Source organism: Lagenorhynchus albirostris, chromosome 11, assembly GCF_949774975.1.
Source record: "Lagenorhynchus albirostris chromosome 11, mLagAlb1.1, whole genome shotgun sequence".
Lineage (NCBI taxonomy): Eukaryota > Metazoa > Chordata > Mammalia > Artiodactyla > Delphinidae > Lagenorhynchus > Lagenorhynchus albirostris.
The window spans coordinates 64,103,158-64,131,015 of NC_083105.1; the positions used below are offsets into that span (position 1 = coordinate 64,103,158).

The 27,858-nt window shown below is 42.3% G+C and overlaps 1 protein-coding gene across 1 annotated transcript; it reads right to left on the reverse strand.

Moving 5' to 3' along the window:
* Positions 1–155: 155 nt before the first annotated feature.
* Positions 156–26,472, reverse strand: SPMIP11 (sperm microtubule inner protein 11). Its single transcript, XM_060166390.1, has 4 exons — positions 26,394–26,472; positions 2,859–2,981; positions 634–778; positions 156–204 (listed from the first exon to the last, which is right to left on the reverse strand). Exons 1-4 carry the CDS (start codon positions 26,470–26,472, stop codon positions 156–158), a joined length of 396 nt encoding a protein of 131 aa, XP_060022373.1.
* Positions 26,473–27,858: the final 1,386 nt, after the last annotated feature.

The window sequence follows — 27,858 nt, forward strand, 5'->3', positions numbered from 1 at the left end:
TGCAGTGCACACGAGTGACTTCTAGTCCAATCTGTTTATTCCGTGTTCTCAATCCCCTCCTCCCATTAGGCAGCCATTGGAACCAGCACACCTCCCTCTTTCCCTCTTTGCCCTCCATCCAGAGTTTATCTTGTCCTTCTGCAAACACATCCTGCTCAATATAGACTGAAGTTTCTGTCATTGAGAATAGAGTGATCTATAAACCTGGAAAAGAGAGGTAGGGTCTCAGATTCAGCCAGGTTAGGCTGGATGGGGGCGGGGGTGCTCAAACCTAGAATGGGCAGAGGTGGTGATGAAGAAGTGGGGCTACTGCCAATGGATGGTGGTTAGAGGGGTGCGAGGTGGCAATGAAGGGAGCTGAAGCACCCCGGGCCTCCCACAGGAGTGCTGTAGATCCTTGTGTCTATTCAGAAGTCATATCCGTAAGGCAAAACGCAAAGACACAGACCAATCTTTAGTTCCTTTGAATGCCAGCACTGCCCAGATTCTGGGGCCAGTTGTCCCTGGTAAGACCAAAACTTCCTATTCCATTTCCCAACTCTGACTAGAAATGCAAGAGTCTCCCAAGGATTTCAGTGAGGGGAAGGAGTAATACTTCCCTTGATCTCCCCACCCTCACCCTTCCAGCCTAACCTGGTCATTGGGCTTCTGATGAGGCAGTGGCGGGGGCTCCGGATCCATGGCATGGTGTCCTCTGGGCGCACTCCTGGATTGTGGGACCGCCAGAAGCTGAAGTTCTGAGCATCAGTCAGGGGGACTCTGAAGACCTGATTGGGGACTGAATGGTTGGGGGAAGGGCAGGTTATCCAATTTCTTAGAGTTGTCTGCTCCCTTTTGCGCCTCAGGGCATCACAAGCCCAGCCTAGCAACTGGGCCTGACGAGGTGCTGAGAAGTCCTGGAAATGTGGTCACCACACTGAGTTCCACTTCTGGATTCCAGCATCTCTCCAGCATCTCGCACCCTTCCTTCATGGTCAGTGGAATCAGTCTTGGTTCTTCCTGCTTCTGCTATAAGCCCATCTCCAAGAGAGCTTTCCCCAAGTGCTAAGGTGGTGGAAAAACAAGTGGTCAACCCACTTGGTTTGTTTTCTTTCTTTCTTTGACCGTGCTACACGGCTTGTGGGATCTTAGTTCCCCGACCAGGGATTGAACCCGGGCCCTCGGCAGTGAGAGCACAGAGTTCTAACCACCCAACACACTTGGAAAATGTGCAAGGTGAGTCTACTGGTTCTTTTTTTTCCCCTCTTTGCTCATTTCAGGTAATTCTCTGAAATTTAGCAGTGATACTACCTCATGTTTGGATATTACTAATAGATATCATTTATCAAGCACCTGTTATGTTCTAAATGTTGTATTAGGTATTAAGTGTTTTTAAAATTTTGAAATAATACCAGACTTACCTAGATTTTCTTTTTTTTTGGATTTTCACTTTTTATTTATTTGAATAAATCTATACCAGTGTATAAAAATTATATATATATATATATATTTTTTATTCTTTTTTGCTGTACGTGGGCCTCTCACTGTTGTGGCCTCTCCCGTTGTGGAGCACAGGTTCCGGACGCGCAGGCTCAGTGGCCATGGCTCACGGGCCCAGCCGCTCCACGGCATGTGGAATCTTCCCGGACCGGGGCACGAACCTGTGTCCCCTGCATCGGCAGGCGGACTCTCAACCACTGCACCACCAGGGAAGCCCATAAAATTTGTATATTTTTAAAACAAAAAATTATAGCCTAATATTCTAGCTGTATGGTCTTTATAATCATTATTATTTTTTAAATCCCTAATATGCTATTGAGTAGATGTTATATTTTTCACTTAGTTGTTTTCCTATTAATCGATAAAAAGCTTTTAAAAAGTTTTGCTCGTAGAAATAACAGATATTCCTCTTCATGCGTATCTTTTTTAGTTTCTGAAAGTATTTGTTTTTTTAAATTAAACTTTAATTTTGAGATAATGATAGATTCACATACAGTTGTAAGAAGTGAAAGACAGAGATCTTGTGTACCCTTTAGCCATGTCCTCCCAGCCCCCACCGAGGTAACATCTTGTAAAATTATAGCACTTTATTACAACCAGGGTATTAACATATTGATACAGAACAGTTCTACCACCACAGAATCCTGGAGTTGCCCTTTTATAACCACATCCTCCTCCCTCCACTCCTTGGTAATCAATAATGTGCTCTTCAGTTCTATAATTTTGTCATTTTAAGAATGTTATATAAATGGCATCATACAGTATGGGATCTTTTTTGGGATTGGCTTTCTTTACATAGTAGAATTCCCTGGAGATTCCTCAGTATTTATTTGCATGTTTCAGTAGGTTGTCCTAGGTGCTTTTTTAAATGTACATTTTCTCTAACTTTCACAAAAAATGCGGCAGTATAATTCCGATTTTCAGATGATCCAGAGAGATTAAGTGGTTGAAGGAATTTCCCCAAGGTCACACGGCTTGTTTGGAGTTTAAACTCAGTTCAAATTCCAAAGCTTTGATCCTCACAACAATTCTGTAAGATTGGTAGAGTAGGCATTTTCTGGTTTTTTGTTTTGTTTTTTTAAATAAACGAGGAAGCAGGTTACAAAAGGATAAGTGATTGCCCAAGGTGAGACACTTAAAAGAGACAGAAATAGTACCCACACCTGGATCTTCTGCTTCCAAGTCTGATTCAGTTTTTATTTTATCTTTCTTACCCCACCATTCAAGTCTACTTTCTCCTTCTTCTTCTCAGTCTCTTCTTGGCTCTTTTTGCCCCCATCCCCTGCTCTATAACAATGCCCCACCACATCCCAGCCATTCTTTAGGAACTCAGACACATCTTTTCTGCCCCTAGCAGGTGACAAATCCAAGATACTTACATGTCTTTAACAACACCTTCCGTACAGCTTCCTGGTACCTTGCGTGGCTATTCTGGTGCACGGAATGATTCCCATCTTCTGAGATAATAGGGGGAAGCCTAGTGGGCTCTGGTTCTTTCTGGTCTGAAACGAGAGCAGACTTGCTCTGAGTACTTAGCAAATGGGGTTATTTGACTTTCTGAGTCTCTGGTCTCCATGCCAACCAGGCACAGGGCAGGGATCTCTCCAAGCCACTCACATCCGATTCTCAGGATCTCAGGAGTCAAATCAAAATGCCTGTGACAGAGGGGAGGGAGGGAGAACAGTGATCAGACCTTCCTCACTACTCTCTTGCTCCTCCCTGACTCCTGGTTTTGAGTGGCCTCCTGCTAGAATCAGGATATTGACAAACACTTAGGGTTAGTGTAGGTGAAAAAGGCCCCTTGTCTGGATGGATATTCCTTTCCTGAGATTGGCATATTTGCAGAGCTTCAGTTGGTCTAACTGGAAATTATGTTTAAGCTAAGTGTTGGAGGATAAGAAGGGATTCATGGGACATAGTAGTATCAGGAAGAGCATTTCGGGCAGCAAGATATCAAGTGCGTTAGAAGCGCTAGAGAGGTCTCAGCTTGCTGTTGACTTAGAGCTGGACTAGTGCTGGGTAAAGTGGAGAGGGACGGGGCCGGCAGCTGGAAACGCAGTGTAGAGTAGGGTAGTGTAGACTTAGCATTCTTATGGGAGTTTAGGAATCTCCTCTGAGGCAAAATCTGTATCTTACAGTGACTGAAAAAACCAGACCTTCCTTACTCAGTGCTATGGTCTGAATGTTCCCATCCCCCCCAAATTCACTTGATGAAAACTTAATGCCCAAGGTAATCATATTTGGAGGTGGGGCCTTTGGGATGTGATTCATGAAGGCAGAGCCCTCATGAATGGAATTAGTGCCCTTGTAAAAGAGACCTGAGAGAGCTTCCTTGCCCCTTCTGCCATGTGAGGAAACAATAAGAAGTGTGCAACCTGGAAGAGGGCCCTCACCTGGCATCCTGATCCTGGACCTCCAGCCTCCAGAAATGCGAGAAATAAATTTCTGTTGTTTATTAGCCACCCAGTCTATGGTATTTTGTTACAGCAGCCCGAATGGACCAAGATACCCAGCCTCTTGTGTAGCGAGGCCATGGGCAAAGAGTTTTGGTAGGCCAATCAACACATCTTCTCCAGATTTTGAATCAAAGATTGGAGTTGCAAAGAAGCTGGGACCATGTAAAGTCTTTTTCTGTTGATGGAAGTTGGGGCAGTGAAGCTGCATCTTGTTTCGAGCAGCAGTATCTGGGGCCCAGTGTCCTTGGTGTCAGCAGTGCCCACCGCAGCATCAAATGCAGTGGTGTCTGTGCCCAGCCAGGTCTGCAGCATGATTCTGAACATTGTTTCTGGTTACCCTCTGCCAAGCTTTGTTCTCTGTTCCTTCTACAATTTTTATGTTTCCCAATATTCCTTTTTTATAAACTACTTCATTGTATAACAGAAAAAGTTGTATATATTTAATATATACAGCTTAATGAGTTGGGAGATAAGTATACACCTGTGAAACCATCACCACAATCTATGCCACAGACATGTACATCACCTCCAAAAATCTCCTCCCACCTTCTTTGTTTATTGTTGTTATTATTTTTTTGACAAGAACATCTAACATAAGCTCTAACCTCTTAGCGAAGTTTTAAGTATATAACACAGTATTAACTATAGGCTCTGTGCTGTATAGTAGATCTCTAGGACTTATTCATCTTGCATAACTGAAATTTTATACCCTTTGATTACTACCTCCCTGTTTCTTCCTCCCCCCAGCCTCTGGCAACCACCATTTTATTCTCTGCTTCTATGAGTTTGATTATTTTAGATTCCTCATACAAGTGGTATCATGTAGTATTTGTCCTGTGTCTGGCTTATTTCACTTAGCATAATGTCTTCCAGATTCATCCATGTTGTTGCAAATGGCAGGATTTCCTTTTTTTTTTTTTAAGGCTGAATAATATTCCATTGTATGCATATACCACATTTAAAAAATTCAGGGACTTCCCTGATGGTCCAGTGGTTAAGACTCCGCCCTCCCAATGCAGGGGGCCAGGGTTCAATTACCTGGTCAGGGAACTAGATCCCTCACGCCACAACTAAGAGCCTGCATGCCACAACTAAAAAAGATCCCGCATGCCGCAACGAAGATCTCGCATATAGCAACGAAGACCCCGCGTGCTGCAACTAAGACCTGGCGCAGCCAAATAAACAAATCAACATTTGAAAAAATAATAAAATTAAAAAAAATAAAAAACCCATTCATGCGTTGATGGACATTTATGTTGCTTCCATATCTTGGCTGTTGTGAATAATGCTGCAACGAATATGAGAGTGCAGATATCTCTTTGAGGTCGTGATATCAGTTCCTTTCAGGATATCTATTAGAAGTGGGATTGCTGGATTATATGGTAGTTCTATTAATTTCTTGAGAAATCACCTTACTGTTTTCTATACTGGCTGCACCCATTTGCTTTCCCACCACAGTGCACATGGGTTCCCTTTTTTCCTCACCAATGCTGATTATCTCTTGTGGGTTTTTTTGATTATAGCCACTTTAACAGGTGTGGGGTGACATTGCAGTTTTAATTTGCATTTCCCTCATGATTAGATGTTGAGCATCTTTTCATATACCTGTTGGCCATTTGTGTGTCTTCTTTGGAGAAATGTCTTTTCAGATCCTCTGCCCATTTTTTGTTGGATTTTCTTTTTTTTTTTTTTTTTGCTGTTGAGTTGTAGGAACTCCGTATATATTTTGGATATTAACCCTTTATCAAATACATGGTTTGCAAGTATTTTCCCCCGTACTATAGGCTGCCTTTTCATTTTGCTGATTGTTTACTTTGCTGTGCAGAAGCTTTTTAGTTTGATGTAATCCCACCAATATTCTTTTAATAAATTCATATTCTGCTTAAATAGGCTAGATTTGGCTTGCATCTCAGAATCCTGGGCTTGTCAGGAACTGGGTCAAAATTTGCGATTCTCTCTTGAAATTGTTAAGATAGCTGACTCACCTCTGGTGGATGGTGGGGATGCCCCCTCTGTTTTAATTAATTAATTAATTAATTTTTGGCTGTGTTGGGTCTTCGTTGCAGTGCGCGGGCTTCTCATTGCAGTGGCTTCTCATGTTGCGGAGCAGAAGCTGTAGGCGCGCGGGCTTCAGTAGTTGTGGCTCACGGGCTCAGTAGTTGTGGCTCACGGGCTCAGTAGTTGTGGATCACGGGCTCAGTAGTTGTGGCTCGTGTGCTCTAGAGCGCAGGCTCAGTAGGTGTGGTGCACGGGCTTAGTTGCCCCATGGCATGCGGGATGTTCCTGGACCAGGGCTCGAACCCGTGTCCCCTGCATTGGCAGGCAGATTCTTAACCGCTGTGCCACCAGGGAAGCCCCCCCACCTCTGTTTTATAGTCCTTCCCCAGCTCCTGCTTTCCCCCTTCATCCTGCTTGGCCCCACGCATTTGTCATCATCTGTCCCTCCACACTCCCTTTTGCACTCCAGTGGAAATCTCCTTTAACATTCTCTGAGACAATGACATTACCAGAGTGGGACACTGTTTGAATCCCCTCCCTTGACAGTTGAGGGCTCGGGCAGGTGGAAGCCTGGACTGAACCAGGGGCTGAATTTACTTCATCACAGTTTATAGCAATGAGGGGCCATTTCCTAGAAGCAGTGTCATTTGAGTTTGGTCGTTTGACTTTGGGCTAAGTGAGGGTGTCACAATGTCTATGGCCAAGTAAGTATAGACTGAGGAGAAAGAGCAAGAGCATATTCCTAGTAGGCAATGGGACCTGGACTACAAGTAATTATTGGTCTGGGTGCAGGTGACAGTGGGAGCTCTTTATCGGGTCCCGAGGCCTCAGACTGTTCTTTAGGGTACAGCCAGATGTTGCTCTCTATTATCTCAGTTTCCAAGTAGTAGTCTTCCAGCTTCCTGTATGGGTTACTGTGTGCTTGGAGGTGTATTGGACAGTATCACCCACTTGGATGCCTTCCTCTTGACTCAAGCACCAGTTGGCATATTCCTCGGATCAGTATTTGGCGAGCTGGAAGATATTTTTGGTAACCCGTAGCTTCTGCAAGCTGCCAAGTTTTGGAAGCCACCTGAGGTGAAGGGTGGTGAGGGGTAGGTGAGAATCATGCCACAGCTACTTGTGAAAGGGCATGTTCTGGGTAGAGGGATGCAATGAACTCTTTATAACTCCACCATGGCAAGGTAGATGAATCCATCATTTTGTTGGTAGATGGTATAACACAGGTTCTTCGCTCACCCAGTTAATACTATACTCCATATGTTTTTTTGTGATAAATAGATATGAAGGAAGGGCCCTGACAATTTCTTCTAGAGCCAGGCCATAAATTAGGAGTTGCCATAAGACCAGATTTAATGCTTTGAATGGACCATGAAGGACATACGGGGTAGTGCAAAAGTACTTGGGTGGACCTTCTACTTCTCCAAATTTATGTTGCAGATTTCTCAATAGTATAAGCTTCCCAGAGCCACTGGGATGGTCACAAAATCTTAGTTTTCCACTGCTTTGCCCATTGCCTCTGTTCGCTGGAACTGGGGCTGATTGGCCGCAATGTTTTCAGGCTGAAGAATTTTTAGAATGGGTCTACCTCAGTGGCTCCCAGGATTCTGACTTTCAGGTTAGGATGTTTGCCTGTCTGTTGCAGATTCTGAGTACATGGTGGTGATAATATCTAACAGACATTCCTTGCAGTTGTCTTGAAGTTGGTGTCATTGCAAGCAGAGTAATACCACCCTGACTAGAAATTTATACAAGATCATTTTGAGAGAAAATGTTGTGGTACTGTACATAAAATATGACTCCTGTCTAAGAGGTCCTATCAGCTGTGGGGCATTAATCCCTCAAAGTTGAGTGGCGCGTTAACATGGATTGAAATTGGCTAAAGTATGTTTTGAAGGCTATCTTGCACTTATTGTCTTTCCTGAGATAAGGAAATAGTCAGTTCTTGGGGAGGAAGTGGACAAGAGCATAAACCCAGGGAGCCAGACCAATTCCCAGGGCACATTTTACACATGGGGACAGTTCCTTTGCCTCCAAAAATATCTTCCTCAAAGTGGTGCACTTGTTACACAGGGGAGGTGGAGGGGGCACGAGATAACAGAGAGGCTTAGTGCTGGTTGCAGACTGCTGATGTAAAATGGACTACACGGATATTCTAGAGATAACAACAATAAAAAGGGCTAATAATTAGTGAATGTGCTCAGCACAACTATAAAAGGTAGGTACTGTTACTATCTTATTTTGTAAATGGAGAAACAGAGGCCCAGAGAAGTTCAGTGATTTGCCCAGGGTCACATAACCAGCATATGGCAGAGACATGAGTTTAACCCAAGCAGTTTGGCTCCAGAGCCCATACTCTTAACCACCGCATTAAACTGGCTCTTGAAATCATCTCATCAGGCCTTCCAGGAAAGACCAAGGACTAAGGAAAAACATGAACTGATAGAACTAGCCTCTTAATGGGCTCCCCTGTGTACAGCTCAATGGGGGCCCTGTCAAGGGTGTCTGCTCAACTTGGAGAAGCCTTGAGTTGGGAGAGAGACATGATAATATCACCTTGTTCTAGAGGCAGATCCCTGCCTCCCTGAGATTCACGGAATTGTGGAATATCGTTTCCTATGGCCAGCATCAAGGGAGCAGAGAGGACTGGAACCTGGGGGGCCAGTCTTCAGTGGATTAGATCAGTCCCAGTGAGGAAAACCAGTGGGGAAATGCCAAGCCCCTGTGGAAAATGTGGTCTATCTGCTGCAATACAGACACAGTCATCCACCTTGGAGGTGCCCACTCCCTAGGCTTTGGCAGATTGTAGTTGTGAGTAGCTTGAGTACCTTCTCCCTTCTGGTTTCAGGTGGATGGGGATGATGGTCTATAGCAGCTATGAGACATATGAGTGTTTCCAAAATACATTTCTGTAACTTCAGTATGTTTATCCATTTAGAAAGGCAGAGGGGCTCCGAGGTTTTGGCCAGTTCACTCTTGGCTGAATTGTGCCATTCATGCTCCTGTTTGAAAAGCCGGAACTACAGTGCCCTCTGCTGGAGTCTAAGTGGCATCTCCAGCTGTCTCCTAATAGCGGGTCACCAAACAGGCAGCTAGGAGAGGTCAGGAGAACTAGGAGACTGAGCAGAGGACATTCCAATCAGGGTGGGGAAAACCACCTATGGGACCCCTTTGACACGATCCAGAAAATGAGAATACAAGTGATATATGCTCGGCTTTTACCAAAAATGTGAGATTTACTTTTTCTTTGAAGAGATTCATTTGGAAGTAAGAGCAACTTGGAGGACTCATTGGTGAATTCCTCTGGGAGAAGGAATGATAAAGGCAGCAGTGGAGGAAGATGGAGTGAGGCCCTTTGGATGTGCGGAGCTTGGAGGTCATCGTGTCTGTGGCTGGAGGGCAGTCACTAGAGAGTCTGGCAGGGAGAGGTCATTTGTTTCAAGCCAAGAATAAGCATAAGCATTCTTAACCACCCACCCCCGTCGATTTGCCTCTGAGACACCTGTCAGTGGGCAACGCCCTGAGTGTAGATTTGTGTTAGGATGATGCCTAGCTTGACCATGGGTTTTCATATAACGAGGCAAGGGAGTTAGTTGTCTCAGCAAAGGGCCAGAAAAAAGGGAATTTTTCTGAAATTCTGACATTCCTGGACCAAGAGGAGTGTCCAGGTATGACGCTAAGAGTAGGTGGGAGAACAGGGTTCAAAGCAGGTGGTGAGATAGATTCAGCAAAGAAAAAGACATATATGGCCATGCTCCCCTGGTCAGGACAGAGAAGGGAAAGTGTAGGCACTCAAGGTGAATGAACACAGGAAGCTGGGCTGAACCTGCAGAGGCAACTAGTAGTATTATCAGGAAGGGTGAGTCTGGGAGGGGCAGGAATCTACTGATTAGTAGACAAGAGAGTTCTGGTCACTGGTCAGGGATGCTCTTCTGTGGGTGGCTGCAATTGACCAGGCTCTTTCAGGGCCTGGATGAGCTATCCTTTGAAGCCAGCTAGCATTTGTTGCTTCTCAAGGAATCTTATGGTTAAAAATATTGCTTTCCATGGGAATTCCCTGGCGATCCAGTGGTTAGGATCATCACTTTCACTGCCAAGGGCCCAGGTTCAATTCCAGGTTGGGGAACTAAGATCCCACAAGCTGTGTGACCAAAAAAAAAAATGTACGTATATATGTGTGTGTGTATATGTGTGTGTGTGTGTGTGTGTGTGTGTATTGCTTTTCAGGTACCCTGTCCTGGCAAGTATGTTTTGAGTAGCAGGACAAAGATATTCCAGTCAGAGGAAAGGTATATATTCCATATGTAAGTAATAACTTACTTATTATGATTTATAACTTTCTTCCAATCATCTGTTGTACAGTTTTATGTGCTAGGTCTTAGCTGTATTACATACATTATATAATTTAATCTCCACAACAAATCTATAAGGAAGGCATTATTATCTCCATTTACAAGTGAGGAAACAGGCACTCTGAATTTGCTTAGCGAGTTAGCTCCATGAATCTGAATAACTTTGAGTACCTGATAAAAATGAGTTTCTGAAGTCAAGGATAGACCAAGGTATGCTCTCCACACTCAGTTTTCCTCCTTGGTTTTTCTATTTTGGTTCTTTATCAGGAGGAAAAGAAAGGAAGGAGGCAGAGACTGGCAGAATAGTTACCTGTGTTGACTCATGTCTATGAGTTTTCATTATGACTATAATAAGGAAAGCTTGAGTGGACCCTCACATCTACTAGAAGGGAAAAAAAACTTTCTTCAAAGAAAAATTGTGAATGACTTAAAAATATTATAGTATGTGTTAAGAATGAGAAGTGTTAATAAGTTCATTTTAATGGCTGCTGTTAAAGCCCTCATTGAAGGGCCAGTTAAGAGTGCGGTTGATTTGAGCATGGAGAACAGGTTGAAGTGCTAGTACAGGGGGACAGAAAAAGGTCAAGCCACTTGAGTGAATGTATTAACAAGGTGAAATCAGACAGAAAGAGAGCAGGGCCAGAGAATCATTCTGAAGACAAGTGTGAATGACAAATTAGAGTCCTGCAAGATCACATGGAACTAAGGGTGAGCACAGTCAGGAACTGTGTGTTCCTTGAATTAATGAATGTAGAAATAGGGATTAGAAAGGCTTGGGTAAGCAAGGTGGATGGATGTTGTTTTCTAAGAGCCAAACAGAATGCAGTATTTTCTCCATACATACTTTCCCAAGCCAGTTCTGAAGTAATAGGAAGGTATGAGCCAAGTTCCCCGTTACGGTGGTCCACATTCCCAAATCTCTGCCAGCTGACATATTTCAAGCAACCTCAGCAGCACCAGGATTCAGAACCAGGTGAGCTCTGTTGCACTTTCCTGTTGATATGTTAAATAAGATGAGAGCTAAGAGCTTACTGTTTAATTTAGCAACATCACCATGGATGTGAGCATTGGTGACTAGACACAAAAGAAGTTTCAGTGGAGTGGTAGGGGCAAGAGCCTGATTGGCATGGGTTCAAGAGAGACTGGCAGGGCTTCCCTGGTGGCGCAGTGGTTGAGAGTCCGCCTGCCGATGCAGGGGACACGGGTTCGTGCCCCGGTGTGGGAAGATCCCACATGCTGCGGAGCAGCTGGGCCCGTGAGCCATGGCCTCTGAGCCTGTGCATCCGGAGCCTGTGCTCCGCAATGGGAGAGGCCACAACAGTGAGAGGCCCACGTACCGCAAACAAACAAACAAACAAACAAACAAAAAACAGAGACTGGCAGGATATTTAGAGACAGAAAGACCAGACAACTCTTTTGAAGAATTTTTCTGTATGGGGGGTGGGCAGGGAAATAGGATGTAGGGCTTTAAGATGGAAGAAATTATAGCATGAATGTAGGTAGATAGGAATGGCCAGAGATAGAAAAACTGATGCAATAGAGTGTGAAGAATATTGGAGTAGTGTCCTTGAATAGTCAACAATATGAGATCTGATGCACAAGTGGAGGGGCTGGTCTTAACAAGTGTGTAGACCATTCACTTATTATAATAAGACATATACAGGCACAGATGCAGGTAGATGGATAGACATGATTTTGTGAGAGGTTATAGAAATTATCTTCCAGTTGCTTCTGTTTTCACTGTGAAATAGAAGGAAAGTCATTATGTGAGAGTGAGGATAGGAGATGAGGTGTTAGAGGTTTGAGGAAAGAGAAGGTATGAAGTGGCCTTCAGGAGAGTGAGAGAATGCGTAGGACAAGGAAATGTAGTCTGACTTCTGGGCAGCCATAGAGGCCCACTTGAGTTTAGTGAACAGGAATTTAAGGTGAGGCCAATCAGCATGGTTGTTTTTCTCTTGTCAATGAGTATAAACTACTTTTCCCAGGAGTTTTGGTATAATCAGGAGTGGGAAAGGGGAGAAGGTGGCGGAGAAAGAAATGGGGACAATAGCTTGAGGGGACCATTTGGTCAAGAGAGGATTCTTTTTTTTCCCCAGATGGAATGATTACAGCACATTTGTATACTTATGGAAATGATCTGGGAAGAGGGAAAAAACTGAGGGAGAGGGGGATAATTACAGGAGCAAAATCTTTGAGGAAAGTGTGGATGAGATCCAGTACGCAAATGGAGTCAGTTCATTCATTGTACCAGAGGGAAGGTATAAATGCAGTGGAAGGTTAGATGTGACGATGGAAAGTCTCTTTTGATTGCTTCTATTTTCAGTTAAATAAGGAGCAAGGAAGTTAGCTCAGAGTGAGGATCGAGAGGGGATTTTAGAGATTTGAGGAGAGAGGGGGAGTTGCCTTGAGGAGTGGGAGAGTGGCTAGGGAAATATAATAGGATTTTCAGGAAGTCCCAAGTGCTCACTTGAGATTTGTGGTTATGGTACTAATCATTCTAGGAAGACTAGATGTCCTAGGAGGAGGGCCAAATACGCATACCTTTGTCTTCATAGGTTTCCCTGGGGCTCCACACTCCAACTCCCTGGAGTTTCATAGCCTTATCCTGAGCTTCTAGAGTCAGCCTATGTGCCCCGGAGCTTGGCCATGTGGTCCCAGACTTCAGCTCCTGGGCAGCTCAAGTGGCTTCAAGGAAATACTATGAATAGAACATAATTACTATTGAGTGGAATTTTCAGGTGGAAGTCTGAATAACATGGTTGAAGCCAAAGTTGGCAGAGGGTAGCCAAGTTCCCTGAATGTCTTTGTGCACAGATATTTCAGGATGTGCACAATTAAAATGACTTGTCAAGAACCTACAATATGCTGCCACTTTAGGGCAAAAGACACACATAGATTGAAAGTGATGGGATGGAAAAAGATATTTCATGCAAATGGAAATGACAAGAAAGCAGCTGTAGCAATACTCACAGCAGACAAAATAGACTTTAAAACAAAGTCCATAGAGAAAGACAAGAATACTATATAATGATAAAGGAATCATTATATTATGAGAAGAGGATATTACACTTGTTAACATATATGCACCCAATATAGGAGCACCTAAATACATAAAACAAATACTAACAGACAATAAAGGGAGAAATTGACAGGAATACAACAATAGTAGGAGACTTTAATACCTCACTGACATCAATGGACAGATCTTCTAGACAGAAAATCAATAATGCAACAGAGATCCTAAATGACACAATAAAACAGTTGGACTTAATTTATATCTACAAGACACTACATCCAAAACAAAACAAAAACAAACAAACAAAACAAACCCAGAATACACATTCTTTTCAAGTCACATGGAACATTCTCTAGGATAGACTATATAAAGGACACAAAACAAGACAACAAATTTAAGAGGATAGAAACTATTTCAAGCATCTCTTCTGACCATAACAGTATGAAACTAGAAATCAACCACAGAAGGAAAAATGAGAAAAAATGGCTTGTCAGAAATGGGAGATGAGTTACAGGGTTCTGGCCGGGATGCAGTGAAAGCAGTCTGTGATCAAAGTGGGAGTTGGAAGTGCTTTGTTATGGTTTTAGCCTTGAATTCCTTCTAGATTTTGAAATTTGCTCTTATGAGGATGAAGCTCTTGCCTCAGCTCTACACATGGCTGGCTCATTCTCAATCTTCACAGTGTGGCTCAAACATTACCTCCCTGATTACTGCCTAAAGTGGGCCTCTCAGGCTTCCCTGGTGGCACAGTGGTTAAGGATCTGCCTGCCAATGCAGGGGACATGGGTTTGAGTCCTGGTCCGGGAAGATCCCACATGCCCCGGAGCAACTAAGCCCATGCACCACAACTTCTGAACCTGCACTCTAGAGCCTGCGAGCCACAACTACTGAGCCTGCATGCCACAACTACTGAAGCCTGTGTGCCTAAGAGCCCATGCTCTGCAACAACAGAAGCCACCACAGTGAGAAGCCGGTGCACTGCAATGAAGAGTAGCCCCCGCTCGCCTCAACTAGAGAAAGTCCGCGCGCAGCAGTGAAGACCCAACGCAGCCAAAAAAAAAAAATAATAATAATAATAAATAAATAAATAAAGTGGGCCTCTCCAAGTTACTCTCCATCATGGGATCTGCAAACTCAGTTGCCTATAAGAGTCAGGCAGATAATGTTTATGAGTAAAACAACTAAGAAACCTGTCCCATCTAAAGGGGCAGCTGCTACTTTGCTCTGGTCAGCTGTGGTCATGTGGGAATTTAGGGCCAGTGTGGCCAGTTCTAATTTTTAAGAGAAGTCAGAAATGTGGATTTTACATAAAACCTCCTGATTTTTAGATGTGGGTCCAAATTTTTTAAGAAATCACTCTGCAGGCTGAGTCCGGCCCTCTGGCCAGCAGTTTATAACTTCTGATCCATTGCATCAACTCTCCCACCCTATATCCTTCCCAGTACTTGTTATATTCTGTGAATATCTTGTTTGTTTATTTACCTGTTTATTGTCTGTGTTAGTCACTGTTGTATTCCTAGTGCCTAACACAGTGCCTGGCACAATCAGTTCCCAATAAATAATTATCTGATGTTGGATGAGAAGGGGAGTCTGGATTGGTGCCTTACTTGGAAGGTTTCTATGTATTCTGAAATTATATATATAAATTATAAATATGAATATATGTATATATGTGTGTGTTTATATAGAGGTGTGTGTATATATGTATATACGTAAATATATGTGTATACACACACACACACACACACACACACACACACACACCTGTATATGGCAAATCTTTTCTCTTAGTCTCTCTTTTATTTATTTATTTATTTTGGCAGTGCTGCACGGCTTGTGGGATCTTAGTTCCCAGACCAGGGATCAAACCCAGGTCCTTGGCAATGATAGCACAGAGTCCTAACCCCTGGACTGCCAGGGAATTCCCCTCTTAAGTCTCTTTCTTGCCTTTTAACTTTATGATGTCTTTCGATACAGAATTATAACTTTTATTTAGGAAAAATTGTCAATCTTTTCTCTTAGGCTTCTGGGGCTATGTCCTATGGGAAAGTTTTCCAAATTAATTTAAAAAGTGTTTTTTTTTAATTTTTAATTTTATTTTTGGTTGCATTGGGTCTTCATTGCTGTGTGCGGGCTTTCTCTAGCTGTGGCGAGCGGGTGCTATTGTTTGTTGAGGTGCGTGGGCTTCTCATTGTGTTGGCTTCTCTTGTTGCGGAGCACGGGCTCTAGGGTGCACGGGCTTCAGCAGTAGTGGCACACGGGCTCAGCAGTTGTGGCGTATGGGCTTAGTTGCTCCGCAGCATGTGGGATCTTCCCGGACCAGGGATTGAACCCGTGTCCCCTGCATTGGCAGGAGGATTCTTAACACCTGTGCCACAAGGGAAGTCCCTATACTTATTTATTTTAAATCTGCCTTGTAATCCAAACATTTACCAAAAAATCCTCTTTTCACTTACTTGATAGTGAACTTTTTTTTTTTTTTTTTTTTTTTTTTTTTTGCGGTATGCGGTCTTCTCACTGTTGTGGCCTCTCCCGTTGCGGAGCACAGGCTCCGGACGCGCAGGCTCAGCAGCCATGGCTCACGGGCCCAGCCGCTCCGCGGCATGTGGGATCTTCCCGGACCGGGGCACGAACCTGTGTCCCCTGCATCGGCAGGCGGACTCTCAACCACTGCGCCACCAGGGAAGCCTGATAGTGAACTTTGAAGCACAAAAGTTTTAAATTTTGATGGAATCCAATTTATCTGTCTTTCCTTCTGTCACGCTTTTGTTGTCTTTTCTTAGAAACCACTGCCTAATCCCAAGGTCATGAAGATTTTTCTCCTAAGAGTTTTAAAGTTTTAGCTCTTACATTTATGTCTATGGTCCATTTTGAGTAAATTTTTGTATATGGTGTGAGGTGGGGTCCAATTTCATTCTTTTGCATGTGATTATCCAGTTTTTGCCGCACAGTTTGTTGAAACGACTATTCTCTCCCATTGAATTGTCTTGGCATTCTTGTTGAAAATCAATTGACCATAAATTAAGGGTTTATTTCTGGACTCTCAATTCTGTTTCACTGATCTATATGGCAATTCTTATGCCAATATAACACGGTCTTGATTATAGCAGCTTTGTAGAAGATATGAAATTGGGAAGTATGTCCTCCAACATCGTTATTCTTCAAGATTGCTTTGGTTATTCTGGGTCCCATATATTTCCATATGAATTTTAGGATATCTTGTCAATTTCTACCAGATATCATTATCTTTGGGAGGTATTTCTTTTTTTAAAAAAATTGATATATAGTTTACATAAAATATTATGTTAGTTTCATTTGGGTGATATTTCACTACAAGGAATTCTAAGCATCTAAAATGTGTCTGGAAAGGGATCTCACATTTATTCCCCCCCTGCATCCTAACTCACATACTGAATTTGGCAAATATTCAGGAATCTCCAACTTGGTCCAGGACACTTATCTATGTTTTTATCAGTAATCCTTTAAGGTACCCTAGTTTCTTTTTGTTTTTTGTTTTTTTGGCCGTACTGTGCAGCATGCGGGATCCTAGTTCCCCCACCAGGGATCGAACCCACGCCCCCTGCGTTGGGAACGCGGAGTCTTAACCACTGGACCACCAGGGAAGTCCAAGGTGCCCTAGTTTCTTGATGTATTTTAGACTATAAAGTGTGAATAGCTCAATATTATATATATAGTAGAAGCTCTTCTAAAGAAGCTCCATTGAGGGTACTTCCCTGGTGGTCCAGTGGGTAAGACTCTGGGCTCCCAATGCAGGGGGCCCAGGTTCAATCCCTGGTTGGGGAACTAGATCCCACATGCATGCTGCAACTAAGAGCTCGCATGCCACAATGAAGATCCCTCATGCCACAGTGAAGATCCTGCGTGTTGCAACTAAAGATCCCGCATGCGCCAAATAACATCCAGCGCAGCCTAAATAAGTAATAAATAAATAAATAATAAATATTAAATAAAAGAAACTCCATTGAATAGACTTGCTAGATTAATTAATGTTCTCCATTTCCTCTGAAAAACATATTAAAAAATGCCTGCAACACTCCAGTTGCAGCCAAGAGCTACTCTAGAGTATACCTGCACACTTACGCTCCCACTGGAGTTGTGTGCACACCAAGAGCCAGCTGTGGTTCTTCTCCCCATACAATTTATGCCAGGTTTATTCTGTAATTGCAATATTGCAATTTAATGATATATTATTTCAACTAATAGAATATGTATTTTTAAAAAAAGAGCAGTGAGTGCCTCCATGAGATTTACCAGGGGCACCCAACGCAAACAGTCCCAACCTTTCTACATAAAATGTAACAAGCAAGCATGAAATAAATTTATGAGATATTAAAAAAAAAAAGAGCAGTGGTTTGTATAAAAATGAAATTGGGGCTTCCCTGGTGGCGCAGTGGTTGAGAGTCCGCCTGCCGATGCAGGGGACACGGGTTCGTGACCCAGTCCAGGAGGATCCCACATGCCGCGGAGCGGCTGGGCCCGTGAGCCATGGCCACTGAGCCTGCGCGTCCGCAACAGGAGAGGCCACAACAGTGAGAGGCCCATGTACCACAAAAAAAAAAAAAAAAAAAAAATGAAATTGAATGCTTTGGAAAAACTCAGACTTCAAAAAATTACACTTTGAATTCAAATGGATGTGATTTAGAAAAGTACCATTTTGCAACTATCATAGAAATAATTGAACCATCACTATATACTAAAACTAGTAAGCGAAAGTTTGATGAAGAATAGGGTATTTACATTTTTTCAAACTATCTTCCTGGTAATTATTACTAATTACAAAACAAAGATAGTAACTTGACAGTGGAGAAAACTGGAAAACACCACCTTAATCAAATGGTCAAAGTTAACATCACCAATAATGGGACAAAATGACATCACAAGCCTCCTGATGTGATGTATTGAAGACATGATATTGCTTAGTCCTGCCAAAAATATTTAAACCTAATCTAATCTTGAGAAACATCAGACAAACCAAAATTAAGAAAAATTCTATAAAATATCTTGCCTGTACTGTTAAAATTGTCAATGTCATGAAACAAAGCATCAGAGGAATTGTTCCAGATTAAAGGAGACTAAAGAGACATGCCAACTAAATGCAATCCTTATTGGATTGATTGATTTATCAATAATTAATCAATTTAATTGGTTAATTAACCAATCAAATAATTGATTAACCAATTATTTCTATTTCTATGATCAGTCTTATCCTTAATTTTATCCTAGAAGGAAAAATTTTGTTCTAAAGGACATTAATGGGACAATTGGCAAAATTGGAATATAGACTATAGATAATTAAATAGTATTGTATTGGTGTTAAAATTGCTGAGTTTGATACCTATACTGTGGGTTGTTATCTAAGAAAATGTCCTTATTCTTAGGAAATACAAACTGAAATATTTGAGAGTAAAGGACATAATATGAGCAGCTTATTCTCAACTAGCTGAGAAAAAAATAGATGTTTATATATAGATATGTAAATATATAAATTATATATATATGGAGAGAGAGAGAGCAAGCAAATGTGGCCAAATATTAACAATTGACTAATTTGGGTTAAGGGTATAGGGAATTTCTTTTGTACCAGTCTTACAACTTTTCTATAATTTAAAAAAAATTATTTATTTATTTTTGGCTGCATTGGGTCTTTCTCTAGTTGCCGTGGCTTCTCTTGTTGCAAAGCATGGGCTATAGGTGCATGGGCTTCAATAGTTGTGGCGGGCAAGCTCTAGAGCACAGGCTCAGTAGTTGTGGTGCACAGGCTTTGTTGCTCCGTGGCATGTGGGATCTTCCCAGACCAGGGCTCGAACCTATGTCCCCTGCATTGGCAGGCGGATTCTCAACCACTGCACCCCCAGGGAAGCCCTCTATAATTTTGAAATTATATCATGAAAATACATTATTTATTTATTTATTTATTTATTTTTGGCTGCATTGGCTCTTCGTTGCTGCACGCGGGTTTTGTCTAGTTGCATTGAGCAGGGGCTACTCTTCATTGGGGTGTGCAGGCTTCTCATTGCAGTGGCTTCTCTTGTTGCGGATCACGGGCTTCAGGCGCATGGGCTTCAGTAGTTGTGGCTCGTGGGCTCTAGAGTGCAGACTCAGCAGTTGTGGCACACAGGCTTAGTTGCTCCGCAGCATGTGAGATCTTCCTGGACCAGGGCCCAAACCCCTGTCCCCCGCATTGAAAGGCGGATTCTCAACCACTGCGCCATCAGGGAAGCACTCTATAATTTTGAAATTATGTCATGAAAATACATTTTAAAGATGGTTAATTAACCATAAAGTTTATTTCCTTTCCCTTCTAAATTTGCTAAAATCACATCAAAATAACAACAACAACAATAATGGCATTAACCTTCAAGGTCAAAGAGAGAGCCAGGATACAATAGCAAGATGATATATTTCAGTGGAAATATCTTTTGAAAAATGGAAAGTAGAGAGAGGGGTAGTAACAAATTTATCAGAATAGGAAAAGTTTTAACTTAAGTTTCTGCAGTGAAGGATACATGTAGAATTGAGCTAATTCATTTGGGAGGCTCAAACCTTAGAACGTAGCCCGTACCACAGAAGGTACAGGTAAAGACTAGGTCCGAGAACAGGAAGGTGGTCACTGAAACTCTGTCTACAGGGCATGTGGCACAACCAGGCAAACCACCATGCCCCAACAAGGAGATAAAAGATTTCTCTGTCCAGCAATCCCACTTCTGGCTATATATCCAAAGGAAGTGAAAACAGGATCTTGAAGGGGTATCTTCACTCTCATGTTCATTGCAGCATTATTCACAATAGCCAAGATATGGAAACCTAAGTGTCTGTCAATGGATGAATGGATAAAGAAGATGTGATGTGTATATATATATATATATATATATATATATATATATATATGCCATGAAATATTATTCAGTCATGAGAAAGAAGGAAACCCTGACATTTGCAGCAACATGGATGAACCTTGAGGGCATTATGCTAAGTAAGATATGTCAGACAGAAGAAGACAAATACTGTATGATCTCACTTAGACGTGCAATCTAAAAAAGCGGAACTCAGAACAGAGTAGAATGGTGGTTGGGGGGTGAGGGGATGAGATGTTGGCCAAAGGGTATAAACTTCCAGTTATAAGATGAATAAGTTCTGGGGATCTAATGTACAGCATGGTGATTATAGGTAATTATACTACATTATATACTTGAAAGGTACTGAGAGAGTAGATCTTGAATGTTCTTACCACAAAAAAGAAATGGCAATTACGTGACGTGATGGAGGTATTAGAGCTAATACTTTGGTAGTTATCATCTTGCAATACATTTTAAGCATATCAAATCAACATATTGTACACTTTAAACTTACACAATGTTATACGTCAATTATATCTTAATAAAACTGGGGAAAAAGAGAAAGATTTCTCTGGAGGAACTGAATCTTGGAGGCACTGCACTCCTGCACAAGATTTACTGTGAGGGACGGCATATGGTGCAAGACTCAAAATACGATGATTAAGTGAAAATCGAGATCCTCAAAGGTGAGACTCAGTGCCCCCTTCACCTGTCTTGATCCCAGTATGCTAGCAGACAAACATGTAACCAATCCCCAGAGAAGCAATTATAGTGTTCTTCCCTGGAGAAAATGTAGAGATCCAGAGGAAAGCTCCCAGTGAAGCCCACAGTGGATAACTACCCCTGCCCTCCAGGCTTCTAGTCAGCTTTTTAGTTCCTCACTCTTAACTTATAATGGAGAGCCAAGGATCACCAGCTATTTGACAATAGTTATCAATGAGGAAAATAGAGATCAAAATAAACTCATAGGAAAAAGGGCGCAGAGGAAACAGAGCTAATGCAGAGAACAGAAGAGAATTTCAAGTAAAGTATAATATCCCTAAAGAAAAAAGAAGATATGGAAAAGGAAAACCAGAGGACCAAAAACAGCCCTTGGAAATTAAAAATATAGTAACCAAAATAAAATGTTATGATACAGGGCTTCCCTGGTGGCGCAGTGGTTGAGAGTCCGCCTGCCGATGCAGGGGACACGGGTTCGTGCCCCGGTCCGGGAAGATCCCACATGCCGCGGAGCGGCTGGGCCCGTGAGCCATGGCCGCTGAGCCTGCGCGTCTGGAGCCTGTGCTCTGCAACGGGAGAGGCCACAATGATGAGAGGCCAGCGTACCGCAAAAAAAAAAAAAAAAAATGTTATGATACAAAGGTATGGTGATTTTCCTGTAGGTCCGCAACTTCTTTATTACCCCTCCCCTTGAGTGTGGGCTAGATTTAGTAATTCTCTTCTAACAAACAGAATAAGGTGGAAGTCACAGGCACTTGTGGGACTGTCATAAAAAGGCATTGCGGCTTCCTTCCTCCTCCCACTCTCTCTCACTCTCTGATCACCTGCTCTGAGGAAAGTTAGCTGCCAAGTGAGAACAGTCAGGCAGCTTATTGGAAGGCCCACGTGGTGAGAAACTGAGGTGTCTTGTCAATAGCCAGAGAGGAACTGAGGCCTCCAGCTATGAGATGACTGCAGCCCCTGCTGACATCCTGTCTGCAACCACAAGAGAAACCCTGAGCCAGAACCAACCAGCTAAACTGCTCCTGGATGCCTGATTCACAGAAACTATAAGGTAATAAATGTTCGTTGTTTTAAGCCTCTATGTTTTAGGGTAATTTGTTACACAGAAATAGATAATTAACACAGAAGGTTGGAAGATAAAAGGGTGGAACCTCCCAAAGAGTAAATGTTTTAAAACCCAAGGGAAGCATAGAGAAAGTTTAATTAAGTTACAGGACCAGTTCAGAAGGTTTTAGAGCTGACAAATGGAAGTTCCAAAAAGAGAGGAGAGAAAATAGAGAATAAATTAATAAAGAAATAATAAAGGAAAATTTGTCAGAAATAGAGTGCACAAATTTCCAGATTGAAAAAGTTCAGGGAATGTCTATCACAGTGAAGGAAAAAAGATCTACAGCAAATTCCAACATTATGAAATTTCAGAACACTAGGGAACAAAAAGAAAATCAAAAGCTTCTGGAGAGAAATACATCATACACAAAAGAATCCAACTGGAAGTTAGAGGACAATAAAGGTATAACTTCAAAATTCTCAGAAAATGATTTTTGACCTAGAATTTCATATCTGGAAAAACTGACAATCAAGTGTGAGGGTAGGGCTTCCCTGGTGGCACGGTGCTTAAGAATCCTCCTGCCAATGCAGGGACACGGGTTTGAGCCCTGGTCCAGGAAGATCCCACATGCCGCGGAGCAACTAAGCCCGTGGCCACAACTACTGAGCCTGCGCTCTAGAGCCCGCATGCCACAACTACTGAAGCCTGTGCGCCTGAAGCCCGTGATCCGCAACAAGAGAAGCCACTGCAATAAGAAGCCCGCACACCGCAACTAGGGAAAGCCCACGCACAGCAACGGAGACCTAACGCAGCCAAAAATAAATAAATAAATAAATTCATTAAAAAAAATGTGTGAGGGTAGAATAAAATCATTCTTCACTCAAAAATATACCTCTTACGCATTCTTAGAAAACTATTCAAGGAGATATTCCAGGAAAGGGAGAGAGTAAACCAAGAAAGAAAACATGGGATCCAGGAAATAGGGAATAAAACTTTGGAGAGAGGCAAAAGCAAGTTTCAGGACAAGAGCTATGCGCCAGGAGTAGGAGAAGGCAGAGTATAGGAGTAGGAGAGAGAAAGTTTGGGAAAAAAGGAATTGGTAGATTATTTGTTGTGTTTTGGTAGATTATTTGTTGTGTTTTGAGTGATTGGAAAAAATATCATTGGGCATTTAATAGAGCTGTTGAAGTAATTTGTGGAAAAAAGTAACAGTAGTTACCTGGAGAGCTAAGCAAGTGAAAAAATGGTGGCAATTCTTAACTCTAGGGATGAACAAAAAATTGAACAAAAAAGTTATTATAGTGACATTATTTGGCTTAGCAGTGAACAATTTTTACATATTTGTAAGACTACAAGACTATAGATTTAAACTTGTATGTTCTATTGTTACATCCCAAATCATCAAATTTAGTGGCTTAAAACAACATCCACAGGCTTCCCTGGTGGCACAGTGGTTAAGAATCTGCCTGCCAATGCAGGGGACGTGGATTCGAGCCCTGGTCCAGGAAGATCCCATATGCCATGAAGCAGCTAAGCCTGTGCGCCACAACTACTGAGCCACAACTACTGAGCCCGCGAGCCACAACTACTGAAGCCCGCATGCCTAGAGTCCGTGCTCTGCAACAAGAGAAGCCACTGCAATGAGAAGCCTGCACACCGCAACAAAGAGTAGCCCCCGCTCGCCACAACTAGAGAAAGGCCACGCGCAGCAACGAAGACCCAACGCAGCCAAAAATAGTAAAAAAAAAAAAACCCCAAAAAACAAAAAAACAACGTCCACTTACTATCTCACAGTTCTGTAAGTCTGGTAGTCTCTGCTTAGTCTCACAAGGCTGAAATCAAGATGTTGGCTGGGCTGGGGTCTTATGTGGAGACTCTAGGGAAGAATCCATTTTCAGGTTCATTCAGGTTATTGGCAGAATTCAGGTTTTTCTGGTTATAGGACTGATGCCTTGCTGACTGTCAGCTGGGACACTCTCAGCTCCTAACTGCCACCCACATTGGCATGGAGGCCCCCTGCATCTTCAAAACTGCACATGCTTCCAATCTCTGAATTCCTCTTTTGCTGTTAACTGGAAAAAACCACTCTGCTTTTAAAAGGCTTGTGTGATTAGATTAGGCCCACTCACATAATCTCCTTTTTTCCATGTAAAGTAACAATCACCAGAGTGTTATCCATCATATTCTGAGGTTCTGCCCACATTCAAAGGGGAGGGGATTATATAAGGGCAAAGTTCATTGAGGGTCATTCTTAGAATTTTGCTTACCACAAACCTAAAACTGTGACATAACTATACTGGAAAAACTAGGATGAGAGAGGGGAAGCACACAGTATAGTATAAGAAAGCTAAATTTTCAACTCTCGTAACAGGAGGGCAGTATGTAATAACCCAAAATGGAAGAAGGGAAATTTGTGGGTTAGGCCAAGTGTGTTTCTCTGAGAGAGGGTGAAGAACTCCTAATTTGGAGACAATAGCATCCCCGTGGCATAATGCCAGGACCCAGCTGGGTGGGGGCAAGCAGGGGAGGGCTGGTGTAGGCCTATTAAGGGATTCCTAGTGTCCATTAGTGGGAATGTGTGAAACAGAGCTGAATACGTGAAACAGAGCTTCTCTGATGGAATTAGAAAGAGAACAGAGTGTGCCCAATGGAGGCCTGTACAAGATCAGTCCTCAATCTTAACGTTACTTTATTTTTTCCCAGTTATCCCCTCCCTTTACCCCAACGCAACTTTTGCTTTAGTACCTGCCCACGCTTAGTTTCCTTCACATGGGTTCTCCATTCTGCCTAGAATACCCTTTCTCCTTCATTTCTGTGCTTTCAAGCAATTCATCTTTTAAGACCTTAATCTTGTCACATTTCCTGTAAACCCTCCCTTTAGAATTAGTTTAGTCACTCAGTATCACTTATTCATTCACTCACCCTACAAATATATTTGTCAAACCTCTATTATGTGAGGTACTGCTAGGTATTGTGGATATAATACAGGTCTGATATATACTCACTGCCTACTAAAACTCCTTCAATGGTTCCCTATAAAGTTAAAAGGTTTAGCATGGCTAACAGTATACTCAGTTATCTGGCCCCTGCCTAGCTTTCAAGGCCTGCTTCTCACCTCCTGTCTATGCTTTATCTGTACCCAAGGACTTGGAGTTCACTTAATAAGGTTCTCTCAATTCTCTGTTCCTTTGTCTGTGCTATATTCCCTTGTCATCTACTTCGTTAACTCCAATCATCCTTTAATACTCAGTCCTGGAAGCATTTCCTGTGTGAGGTCTTCTCTAAAGGATCCCCCTATTCTCATTTCAAATCCAGTAGCATCAGGTACTTCCTTTTTTTTTTTTTTTTTTTTTACATCTTTATTGGGGTATAATTGCTTTACAATGGTGTGTTAGTTTCTGCTTTATAACAAAGTGAATCAGTCATACATAAACATATGTTCCCATATGTCTTCCCTGTTGCGTCTCCCTCCCTCCCACCCTCCCCATCCCACCCCTCCAGGCTGTCACAAAGCACCGAGCCAATATCCCTGTGCCATGCGGCTGCTTCCCACTAGCTATCTACCTTACTGCGTTTGTTAGTGTGTATATGCCCATGACTCTCTCTCGCCCTGTCACAGCTCACCCTTCCCCCTCCCCATAACCTCAAGTCCGTTCTCTAAGAGGTCTGCGTCTTTATTCCTGCTTTACCCCTAGGTTTTTCATGACATTTTTTTTTCTTAAATTCCATATATATGTGTTAGCATACGGTATTTGTCTCTCTCTTTCTGACTTACTTCACTCTGTATGACAGACTCTAGGTCTATCCACCTCATTACAAATAGCTCAATTTCGTTTCTTTTTATGGCTGAGTAATATTCCATTGTATATATGTGCCACATCTTCTTTATCCATTCATCCGATGACGGGCACTTAGGTTGTTTCCATCTCCGGGCTATTGTAAATAGAGCTGCAATGAACATTTTGGTACATGTCTCTTTTTGAATTATGGTTTTCTCAGGGTATATGCCCAGTAGTGGGATTGCTGGGTCATATGGTAGTTCTATTGGTACTTCCTCTTTTGTGGTTCCATAGCATTCCATATTTAATTGAATCATACACCATATTGCAAATTTTTTTGTTTGCATGCTTATCTTCATCTGATGGTCAGCTACTTTATGGCAGAGAGAGGTCTAATCCTATCCATCTTTGTAACGCTAGTCACCAACATAAAGCCTGACACATAGTTGGTGCTTAATAAATGTTGACTAAATGAGCAAATGAATAAGAATACACTTATTCGGTTGAACAAATTGGGTGTCTTAATAAGGATATTAAATGACAGGAGAGGGAATGGATATCTTCCGTATGCCATAATTTTAACTAGTATAATTGTTAATCTTGGGGGATAAAACTCTAACCCAAAGTAGGAAAAGAAATGGCTAAGAAGTGGCCCTTCTAACCCTCTATTCTATGTTCCCCTTACATGTTTCTTCAGTTGTGTCCCTTTTCTTGTTCCGAAAGGCATTTTGATATCCTAATAGATATAAGTTGAAGAAGGCCATCTTGGGTCCTCCCTGTCCTCTTCTGGAATGTTCAGGTGGGAGCACTGGAGTCTGTTTGGTAACCATGGTAATGTCCTGAAGAATCACTATGACTGACACTCCCTTTGTCTAAGGAGGCACAGGATTTATGAGTTCACAGTGGGGCTGGAGTGGGCTGGAGTGGCACAGGAAACAAGAGCCAGTCACCCTTTTGCTTGCCCTAGTCTTTTTTTATTTTTTTTATTTTTTAAAAATGTATCTATTTATTTATTTATGGCTGTGTTGGGTCTTCGTTTCTGTGCAAGGGCTTTCTCTAGTTGCGGCGAGCAGGGGCCACTCTTCATTGTGGTGCGCGGGCCTCTCACTATCGCAGCCTCTCTTGTTGTGGAGCACAGGCTCCAGACGCACAGGCTCAGTAATTGTGGCTCACGGGCCCAGTTGCTCTGTGGCATGTGGGATCTTCCCGGACCAGGGCTCAAACCTGTGTCCCCTGCATTGGCAGGCGGACTCTCAACCACTGCACCACCAGGGAAGCCCTCAAAATTCACTATTTTAATGTTTTAGTAATTCTTCAGTGTCCATGAAAGTAGTAAAACTCAAAGAAACAGAAAGCAGAATGGGAGTTGTCAGGGCTGGGGGTAGGCGGAAATGGGGAGTTCAATGGGTATAGAGTTTCAGTTTTGCAAAAAGAAAAAGTTGTAGATACCTGTTGCCTAACAATGTGAATATAGTTGACACTACTGAACCATACACTTAAAAGTGGTTGAGATAGTTTAAAAAAAAAAAAAAGAATAGCTGGGCTTTGAAACCAGACCTGAATCAAAAACTCATGTTTAGCAATTATGTAATCACAGCTGCCTACTTTCAAATAATTTCATCTTCAGTCAAAGAATATTTCCTTTCTCTGATTTACACAGGTCCCCCTTTTCTGTATGGCAGGGTAGCAAGCCATTGGCTAGCAGCTGCATTGCCTGAAGCCTGTCAGATACCAGAACGTTTTCTTGGAAGATTGGTACACAGCCACCATCGCAAATTCAAAATGGGGTCATCAATCCAAGAGATTTAGTGGAGAAACAAACACAGGTCAGAGAAATAGGCAAGAGGAGTCTGGGAGAAATAATTTTGGCTGTTTAAAAGACAAAATTCATGATGACATAACTGAGAACGTGCTTTTCTATTAAAAGAAAAAAGTCTGTCATGGAAGAGGTTTGAAATCATAATATTTTTAATGTTATAACTTGAAGTATTTTTTCCTGAATTCTTACAGAGTAAAACAGAGCTAAAGCTAATTATAGGCAGTATATGGCAGAGGAGGGCCTGGAGTGGAAGAAAATACTTCTGAGAATGAATTAGAATCAAACTGAGTGGGAACAGCCATGTCTAGAAGTGACAAAACTCAAAATATTT

Bases quoted from the DNA above. Each gene is read 5' to 3' on its own strand.
- SPMIP11 (XM_060166390.1), bottom strand. From the start codon at position 26,472: ATGGCCTTCTTCAACTTATATCTATTAGGATATCAAAATGCCTTTCGG. The intron at 2,982-26,393 runs GTAAGGGGAACA...CTCTCGTTTCAG, and splicing joins GGACACAACTGAAGAAACAT to ACCAGAAAGAACCAGAGCCC. The intron at 205-633 runs GTTAGGCTGGAA...TCTCTTTTCCAG, and splicing joins ATCAGAAGCCCAATGACCAG to GTTTATAGATCACTCTATTC.